The 10,331-nt window shown below is 51.1% G+C and overlaps 1 protein-coding gene across 1 annotated transcript; it reads left to right on the top strand.

The window, feature by feature from the left end:
* Window positions 1-2,607: 2,607 nt before the first annotated feature.
* On the top strand, window positions 2,608-4,248 carry LOC115325464. The gene is made up of 2 exons (XM_040221871.2): window positions 2,608-3,893; window positions 4,216-4,248. The coding sequence occupies exons 1-2, from the start codon at window positions 2,685-2,687 to the stop codon at window positions 4,246-4,248; spliced, it is 1,242 nt and encodes a 413-aa protein (XP_040077805.2). The 5' UTR covers window positions 2,608-2,684.
* The last annotated feature ends 6,083 nt before the right edge of the window (window positions 4,249-10,331 follow it).

Here is a 10,331-nt window from a genome sequence, read left to right as displayed (position 1 = left end):
CTCAGAGATAGCCTTGACTTTCGTCGTCAGTGGTCTAATGCCTCGTTTGTCCACCATGTGTCCTAAAAAATCTAACGAAGGAACTCCGAACTCACACTTGTCCACGTTTATGATGAGGTTGTAGTCTCGAAGGCGTTCGAACAGAAGCTGGAGATGATAGAGATGCTCCTCTGGTGATGTGCTTGCGACAAGAATATCGTCGACGTACGCGAAAACAAACGTCAGTCCCCGTGTTACAACGTCGATAAATCTCTGAAAAGTTTGTGCGGCATTTCTTAACCCAAATGGCATGCGAGTGAACTCAAACAGGCCAAATGGTGTCGTTATTGCGGTCTTGGAGATGTCTTCTGTGGCTACAGGAATTTGATGGTATGCTTTCGTGAGGTCTATTTTCGAAAAAATAGTACATCCTCTTAGGTTGACAGTAAAGTCTTGAATGTTGGCAATGGGTAGCGGTCAGGGAGCGTGGCCAAATTTAAAGCACGGTAATCCCCACAAGGCCTCCAGTCGCCAGTTTTCTTGGAAACCATGTGGAGGGGCGAGGACCAACAGCTCGAGGATAACCTAACGATTCCCATTTCCAACATATGTTCGAATTCTTGCCGGGCGATGCGAAGTTTCTCAGGGGATAATCGCCGGGGAACTGCATGAGTAGGTTGACCGCGGGTGGCAATACGGTGTATAACGTCATGCGTGGCAGGTTTGGTCCAGTCAGGAGAGGCGGTCAAAATCGGGAATTCTTTGATAAGACTGGTGTACGGCTCGGGTACGCAGCATTTGATCGTGAAGGCAGAAGAGGAGATGGTTGTAGGCTTGCCCATTACGGAAAGTCCGGTGGTAGAATCAATGAGTTTCTTGTGTGCCATGTCAACTAAAAGTGTGAAATGGGACAAGAAGTCCGTACCCAGGATGGCATGGCTGACTGGTGCAACGAGAAATACCCAACGAAATGTTCGCCGAATGCCTAGTTCGACAACAAGGGATCTTCTCCTGTATACAGGGATGCTGCTACCGTTTACTGCTCGTAGGTAACAGATGGGAGGGGAGCCTTTGTCAGCGGTTTGCGAAGGAACAATGCTGACCTCGGCCCCTGTATCGATGAGAAACTGAAGATTTGAAAGTCCGTCTTTGAGGAAAAACAGACGACTGTCGGAAGGTTTTGGAGGAGCACTCGTCGCCGCTAGTATTCCCTGGTTTCGTTTCCCGACCATCCACAAGGCTGCGTGCAGCGTTCTGCTCTGGAACCAAATTCGCGATGGTACCAGCAAGGTTGAACGTCGGGAGACTGGCTCCTCGAAGGGGAAAAACATCGCGATTGTGATGATCGGCTAGGAGATCGAGCAGATCGGGACGAGTTACGGGATGGCCCTGAATGACGAGCAAGGGAGCTTGCGACGAGTGTGGACAGGTTCTTGACTTCCTCCCGAAGGGCCGTCATTTCTTCAGAGGAGGCGATTTTCTGCTGTTGTGGTTCAGAGAGCTGATGCACGTTCGAGTTGTGCACAGATGCCTGTGGTGGCGCGACCTCCATGATTTTGTCGGCGTGCAGTGCCAGAGCGGGCAGGGTTAAATCTTCTGCCGTGGTAAGCAGCATCTGGACAGTGGAAGGAAGTCGTTGTAGAAAAAGTTCTTTTAGTAATGCTGTATCAAACGTCGCTGCACGCTCGCCAAGAAGGCCTGCATGTGACGAAGTAACTGTGAAGGTCGCCGATCTCCAAGCTCTTCTGCTGCCAACAGCTGCTGCAGGCGCTTACGTTCCGAAACCGTCGTTCGTTCTAGGATTGCCGCTTTCAGCGTGTCGTACGGTGCAGCGGTGGGCGGATTTGAGAGAATGTCATAGACTTCCAATGCTACTTCGTTGGGAAGGGCAGCTACCAGGTGGCCGAAACGGGTCGTTTGTGACGTGACGTTAGAAACGCCGAATCGGGCTTCTACCTGTAGAAACCAGATTTCCGGGTGCTGTGGCCAGAACGGCGGGAGGCGCACAGCGTAGTGGTTGACGGTATGGGGAGGCTCACCCGTACGATCCGTTTCTTGCGTGTTTGTGGCCATAATTCGCGGGTCACCAGTGTGGTGGCGAAGCAAGGAAAAGAACCGAACACGACGAAGCTCGGGTGTAGTGATCTGTGATAAGTGATTTTGCCACCAGATGGCGCAACGTGTGTTCTGTTTAGTATGCTTTGATGGTGAGTTTATCGGGTTGTCTTATCTTGTTGTTATGTGTGTTTATGCATCTATGATGTCACGTGACATATGTTAATAAAAGGGCCGCCGTCCGTCAGCGACGTCAGAGAACTACGGGACACCCAGCAGGCAACATGTCTTTGTCTCATTCTTCGTAAGCCCCGAACGCGCGGGGCCGCGGCTTCCTACCCGGCCACATCATGTGAGTGCTGTTAGCATCCTCTCCTTTCGTACCGCCGTGTAGAGGAGATTACTACAAATTTTGGCGACGAGGTGGTTAACCGTAGTTCTCTCCGCGTCTCGGTGCACTGGCCGTGAGAGCCGACGCGATTTTTTTTTTTCTTCTTCGATCCATTTCGTTTCCATTGGAACACGTTCCATGGCTAGTCAGAATGGGCTCTGACAGCTGCTTCCATTCAGCATGCGTCTCGTGACAACGTAAGATGTGAGTTTGCACTGTTTTTGCATCGTTTCCTACAACCTTCTACAACATATATATAATGGATAATGGAACACAGCCTCCTGTAGCTGCCGGCACGTCAGCGCTCGCGCCGGTTCCATCACCGCCCGACTTCTTGCCAGTTCCGGGCAAGCCCGAGCGTGCATGGCCCGCGTGGAAACGTGCTTTCTTGATGTTCCTTGAGGCGTCCGGCTTGGACAGTGTTGCGCCTAGTCGAAAAAAGGCGATCTTGTTTTCCATGCTTGGGGCTGAAGGCCAGAGAATTGTTGACGCTTTTCAGCTCGATGAGACTCCCGCTTCCGAGGAAGGCGATGTTTTTGAAGTCTTTTTGAGTGCTATCCAGAAGCACTTTGAGTTTTCTGGGTGTATCGCGCTGGAACGCCAAAAGCTTCGCGCTCGCGTCCAACGTCCGGGAGAAACCGTCTCGGAGTACTTGACCGCTCTGCGACGCCAAGGGTCTTTTTGTTCTTATGGAGACGCTTTGGAAGAGAGGCTTGCTGAGGTCTTTTTGGAGGGGTTGGACTCTAACCGGGTCCAAGACCGCATCCTTCGAGAGTGTGTGGGGACGGGGGTACCCACTTTAACCCGTGTCGTTCAGCTCGCGCTGCAGTACGAGCAACTTGCGCGCACCACAGAAAGCTTCCACCTGCGAGCTCTCAGTGCTAGCGGTGCGGCGCCGGCAGCCGTTGAGCGCGTCTTTGCGCACGTGCCCATTGGAACGCCGGACGTCCAAGATGGAGGTCCATGGCCGGCTCCTTCCCGAAGTCGGTGGCAAGATGGCCGGTCCGGCGTCACTTCCAGTCACGTGCCCCGGACTTTACAACACCACCCACCCCAGCGTCTGCGCTACCCTCCTCCTTCAAGGCACGGAGATGAAGGAGTTGGTGTTCCCTGCAACTTCTGTGGTCGACGCGCCCACAACCGCAACGAGTGTCCAGCGTCTGGTGTGGCATGTTTTTTGTGTGGAAAGGCGGGCCACTTTGCGGTGGTTTGTCGGAGTCGCCGCCCACCGTCGGCGGCCTTCGTCAGTGACCCGCGGCGAACGTCGTTCCCGAGCCGTGGCCAGGGCTCCGGCCGTTACTTCGCTGCCCGACCGTTTTCACGGAATGTGCCGTCAGGAGGTAACGATCCTGTGAACATTGTTGGGCCATCCCTGGTGCCGGAGATGCTGCCGAGCGTCCCCGTTGAGTCGGCCGAGCAAGCAGCAAGAGGTGTTTATCGTCGGGATGCCTTCATGGCCGACATCAAGGTAAATACAACCCCTCTTCGTCTCCTTGTCGACACTGGCTCTTTTGTGTCCATTCTGAATGAACGAGAGTTTAATGAAGTACAACGGAGTTCCGACATTCGACTATGTCCGCCCTCGAAAACTCTTGTTCACTACATGCAAGACACTATCCCTGTGCTTGGATGCTTCACCGCTCAAGTTGTTTTTAAGGATCGTTATGCACCGTTGGAGTTTTTTGTCACCCGGACTGGACGATCCCTACTTGGCGTCGACGCCGTCCGAGCGTTGCGCATGAGATTATCAGGAGATGAAAATGATTATGTTTGTTCGCATGTTGATGCAGCTCAGGGAGGAGGAGTTCCGCGGCAGTATGTGAAGTCGGCGGTCCCCCTGCAGCGACGGCCGTTCACCATCACGTCCTGCCAAAACCGCCAAGCGGCCGGATCCAGAGATGCAAGGTCCCGGTCATCTTCTTTTGTACCTTCGGGTGCCAACGTGTCTACATCGTCATCGGTCTCGGAAGAGACCACTCCGAAAGTTCCCGCGGACTTTGACCACGATTCGTCGACAGCCGCGATTTCGCGACGCCATCCTGAGAGCCATGGGCTCCCTCAACCACATCTTCCTGAAAACACAAGTCCTGAGAATACAAGCCATGGAATCACAGCACAACTGCTACACCATGAAAATACAAATGCATCTCAAATCTCAAGTCCTTTTCTTCCAGATCAGTCCAAGTTGCCCAAAGGCTTCGAAGAATTTTAACATCTCTTTAGTCCAGGTTTGGGTTTGGTCAAGAATTCCACCCATACTATCAAGCAGCGTTGCAACGTGCCACCGGTACAGTCCAAGCTGCGCCGTCTTCCGATGACCCTGAGGGATGCTGTCTCGGAAGAGATTTTCAGACTGGAGAGAGAAGGTGTGATCGAGAGAGTGGATGCCTCCGAGTGGGTTTCACCTATCGTCGTCGTTCGGCGGACTGACGGACGTATCCGGATGTGTGTTGACCTGCGTGCGCCAAATCAAGCGGTAGTCATCGATTCTTTCCCGCTACCCCACATCGATGAACTACTGGGTTCCTTGCGTGGTGCCAGTTGCTTCTCCAAGCTGGACCTGGCGTCCGCTTACCACCAAGTTCGTCTCGACCCGGTGAGTCGTGATCTCACTGCTTTTATCACGCATGAGGGACTGTTCAGATTCAAGCGCGTTTGTTTTGGGTTGGCTTCGGCACCTGCAGCGTTTCAAAACATCATGTCAAAAATCCTGAAGGATTGCAAAGGAGTCCCGTTTTACCTTGATGATATAATAGTCTACGGTGCTACGCAGGCAGAACACGACGAGAATCTGCGTCAGGTCCTCTCTTGTATCTCCCGAGCCGGGATGAAGCTAAATCGTAAAGGTGTTTTTCGAGTTACAGAACTTTCGTTTCTGGGACACCATCTTTCCGCGGAAGGACTAGCACCCCTTCCCGCTAAGGTAGATGCAGTCCTGAATTTTGAAACCCCTACCGAACCAGCAAAGCTGAAAGCATTTCTGGGACTTGTTGAATATTACAGTAAATTTATCCCTCATTGCTCAACTGTCGTAGAGCCCATGCGTCGTCTTCTCCGTAAAGGAGTTCGCTTTCACTGGTCCCCGGAAGCCGAGGCCAGTTTCCAAAATGTAAAGGCTTCCATAAAAAGTGCTCCGATTTTGTCGATGTTTGATCCAACACTTCCTATCGTTTTGGCTACGGATGCATCTAACTATGGTCTTGGGGCTGTGTTACAGCAACAGTACGGAAGTCAACTGCGTCCTGTCGCTTTCGCTTCGCGCTCGTTGACTGATGCCGAGCGGAGGTACTCAACAGGTGAAAAGGAGGCGCTGGCCTGTTTGTGGGCCTGTGAGAGGTGGCATGTGTATCTGTGGGGTCGGTCCTTTGTGATACGAACAGACCACCAAGCTCTAGTCGCCCTGCTTTCTAACAAGGGGTCTGGGATCCGCCCTTTGAGGATCACCCGGTGGACAGCCAGACTGCTTAATTATAATTTCACTATTGAATATCAGAAGGGATCTGCGAACCTGGTTGCCGATGCTTTTTCACGGCTACACGTTAACGACACGGAGAATGGTATGGAATTTACCGAGGAGGTAGTTTCTCTTATCACAGTCCCCATGTCCAAACTCGCATTTCAACAAGCTACGGCTAATGACACTATCCTTCCATCTGTAATCCGGTACACTACCACGTCCTGGCCGGAGGGTAATGACATCCACACCGACTTGCGACCGTTCTTTCAAGTGCGTGAGTAACTTTCACTGTACGAAGGTATCTTGTACCGTGGAGAAAGGCTCGTGCCGCCATCAACACTCCGTGACAACATCATCCATCTTGCACACGAGACACACCAAGAAATATCACGAACAACAAGCCTCATACGTGAACACTATTGGTGGCCCCGCATGAACCAGGAGATCAAAACAAAAGTGGAAAATTGTACGGTGTGTCATTCGACTGATAAACCTGTAAAGGCCGCACCCGCTCCGTTGCAGCCCATAAAGTTCCCCGACCAGCCTTGGGAAAAACTTGCTGTCGATATCGTAGGCCCTATCGACAGGGCGCCACAGAGTCAACGGTTTTTCATTGTCTTGATAGATTATCATTCGAAGTGGCCTGAGGTGCAGTCTGCCGCAGCAGTAACGTCTTCAACTGTCATTTCCTTTTTGAGAAATGTGTTTGCTCATGAAGGACTTCCGTGTGAGCTTGTTACAGACAACGGGGTACAGTTTATGTCCAAAGAATTTCAAGACTTCCTTCGTGAAAATGGCATAAAACATTTGAAAACGTCCTTGTATCATCCACAATGTAACGGTCAGGTGGAGAGATTTAACCGTGTTCTCAAGACGTGCCCTCAGGCAGCTATAGTTCAAGGCCGTCCTCTTATAGACGCTGTTCGAGACCATCTCGAAGCGTACCGCCGTACGGTACATCCTGCGACGGGGTTTGCCCCTTCACTTTTATTGCATGGCCGGATCCACCGGTCTAAACTAAACCTCCAAGGGATGCCTACAAGGCAGGTTCCTGATTTCGTTTTACAACAACGTGCTCTTCTTCCCGAGAGGGTTCAAAGTTATCAACAAAACATGAAGTCATATTGGGATCACCGGAAGGCTGCCAAACGGCCACAGTTCTCCGCCGGTCAAGCCGTGCGCGTGTTCAAGCCCACACATCGTGGCAAACTTCAATCAAGGTATACACAGTCAAAAAGGGTTGAAGCCCAGCTGGGATCAGCCACGTACAGGCTCGATAATGGAAGGACCTGGAATGCCAGTAAATTGACGAAGGCGTCTGCACGGCCTCGTGAGGGAAATTCCGACATCTACTCGGACGAGGAAGATTTTCGTGAACTCTCCAATAGTATTCCTTCACTTCCACTTCCAAATGTCCTCGCACCATATATAGATCAAAATGATAGTATTCCACACAGTATACCTGAAAGTCATACAGTTCCTGATCCGGGGCCACTGCTCGTCTGCTCGTCCCCGGTGCTTTTGACCCTGGCCCTCCTCAATCTCCACTGGCTGGCGAGTCTGGGCCGACGCCTGGGCAACCTGGATGTTCCTGGTGGCCCGACACCGAGCCTTCGGCTGCGCTCGGAGATTCCGTGCAGCCTGCTTCCCCAGAGGAACCAAGTCCTGGCGAACCAAGTGGGGCTCCCCAGCAGGTGGAGGTACCCTGTGACCCAGTGGTTGTGCAGTGCGACCCTTCAAGCCGTGATTTTTTTTTCGTATCCCAGCCGTCAGTGACTTTGGCAACCCCATTGGCTACTAGTACTCCCCTACGACCATAACGAAAGAAACGTCTCCCAGCAAAGTTGAAAGACTATGTCATGTCTTTCATTTCTTCAGATGACTCAAATATGGAAAGTGAACAGAATTCATTTATCGACATTGTTTAACGCATAATTGTTGTTTTGGAGACTGTTTGGAGTTCCCGTGTGGAGTGTTGTCTTCAGGTCCAAGAGCTTGTTTTTGGAGATGTCTTTCCATGTGTTTCTTATATTCCTCCAAATGTCTTCAATGTCTTTGTTTTGCATCCTTACATAGCACTATGTCATAGCATGTAATAATGAAAATGCTTTAGGTATCCTTGGCCAAGGTAAAAAGATGTCCATGACAAACACCAACTCTTGACAACACCTAACCACTAACAATTACTAACATACACTACACCTGTGTCATGGACATCAAAACAGGAAAACAAAGGCAAACAAACTTCAGTCCAAATCTGTAGCAACTCGAGGTAGGCTATAGGGAATCGGAGACTGTGTTTGTATCTGATGTAGAAACTGTCTATGGTTTTTGTCATACTGTGGTGACATGGATGAAAAGAGCTACGGTACTGCTCAGCGTCGACCAGACGATCTGCCGTCTCATTGCCAGGAACGCCGCTGTGAACCGATACCCGGTTCCATATGTTACAATTTTTTTAACAGACAAGGGGAGAGCGTTGTCTTTATTGTGGTGAAATTCGAATTGTGTTTTGTGCTTTGTTTCCCTCCGTTTCTTTTTAAAAATTTTAAGGAGGGAAGTGTGTAGTGATCTGTGATAAGTGATTTTGCCACCAGATGGCGCAACGTGTGTTCTGTTTAGTATGCTTTGATGGTGAGTTTATCGGGTTGTCTTATCTTGTTGTTATGTGTGTTTATGCATCTATGATGTCACGTGACATATGTTAATAAAAGGGCCGCCGTCCGTCAGCGACGTCAGAGAACTACGGGACACCCAGCAGGCAACATGTCTTTGTCTCATTCTTCGTAAGCCCCGAACGCGCGGGGCCGCGGCTTCTTACCCGGCCACATCATGTGAGTGCTGTTAGCATCCTCTCCTTTCGTACCGCCGTGTAGAGGAGATTACTACATCGGGCCAAGACTATTTTTTTTATATCACCGTCACGCGCTTGTTGCCTTTTAGCCCCGCGCACCCGCATTCGGTGGACATCCTTTTTTTGATGCTCTGTCACCACAGAGCTAATGGCAATGCATACATCAGTTTGGAAAGAATTAGATCCCTATACAGTTGCATCATCATTGCCTGAGGTGTTCCCCATCTGCCGCCTATGATCCTACGGATGGCATTGAGGTGTCGGCGACATTTGATAAGTGTTGACTTGACTGCAGGGCGCCAGGAGATGCGGTCATCTAGTAGAAACCCTAGGTAGGAGTACGTTCGAACCCGCGTTACTTCTGCTCCGCTGATATCGTAATTTCGTAGATTCTGTTAATTGAAGCTCGGGCTATTGGATGGTACTGAAGGGCAGCTGTTTTGGATGTGGAGAGAGTAAGTCCCAGCTTTGATATTTCGTCTACATGTATGGTTAGAGCGTCCTGTAGCGCTTGCTGCATCTTGCTGTACACCTTTGTTGGGGCAGAAGCCCAGAGGGCCACGTCATCGGCGTAAATCGCAATGTTTATTACTGGTGTATCGATGTTCATCAGCTGTATGGCCTCTGACAAAGCGGCCATGACAACGTTGAACAAAAACGGGCTCATTACGCTTCCCTGGATAGCTAGGTTCGACATTGTACATGTACCTTTTTTTAGTACACGGAAGTGACGTAATCACGTCTGATTGGTTGGAAACAAAAGTGACGTAATTTCCCTAGAAAAATGTGGGCGGAGTCGGCAAAACTGGGCGGAGTCGGCAACCGGACGTGACAACAAAATGACGTTTCGTTTTGTACCGAGTACGTTTCAAAAGGTACTTGCTCGGAACTAGGTGTCATTGGCAGCATGTGTTCGGCGGCGAGGCGTCGCCGTCTTGTCAATTCGTCTTTTTCTTTAATAGAGCTTTTTTTTTCGCCAGAAAGGCTGTATCGGGAACACCGCGATGCATTCGAGCTCGCGGAGGAGATCTTTTGGAAGCAATACCGCCTGCCCAAGATCGTGGTGCGGTGGTTGTGCGACGAACTTCGCGAGGAACCGGAGGTGGGGAGAGTGCGTACCTCGTGGACGGTCATGACTGTGGAGCTTCAAGTGTTGTGTGCACTGCGCTTCTACGGCACGGGGAGCTTCCAAGGCATGGTGGCGAGCGACGAACACGTAGCGCGGGACCAAACGACAGTCAGCGTTGCGGTCCGCGCCGTCTCCGTCGCTATCGTGCGTCGTCTCGGGGTCCAGCGTGGCTGGATCCACTTCCCCGAGACGCCGAGCGAGAGGTTCGACGCGGAGAAGGGCTTCAGGCTGTTCGGCAGGATACCCGGCGTCATCAGTTGCGTGGACGGGACCATGGTCTCCATCGTCGGCCCGTCCAAGAACGACCCCACCGTCACGAAGGCGATGTACTGGTGCCGCAAGTACTTCTACGCCCTCAACGTGATGGTGGTAAGTACACTCATGTTACGTTGTCAAAACGCGCCCCAAATCTCTAGAAAAAAAAAAAAAACGTATTGCCGATACGGTTTAAGTATGCCGCTTTATG

The sequence above is a fragment of the Ixodes scapularis genome, unplaced genomic scaffold (assembly GCF_016920785.2).
Source record: "Ixodes scapularis isolate PalLabHiFi unplaced genomic scaffold, ASM1692078v2 PGA_scaffold0__279_contigs__length_252992795, whole genome shotgun sequence".
In the NCBI taxonomy this organism is placed as follows: domain Eukaryota; kingdom Metazoa; phylum Arthropoda; class Arachnida; order Ixodida; family Ixodidae; genus Ixodes; species Ixodes scapularis.
Note: the sequence above shows the minus strand (reverse complement) of the source record. Positions and strands in the feature narration are given on the sequence as shown.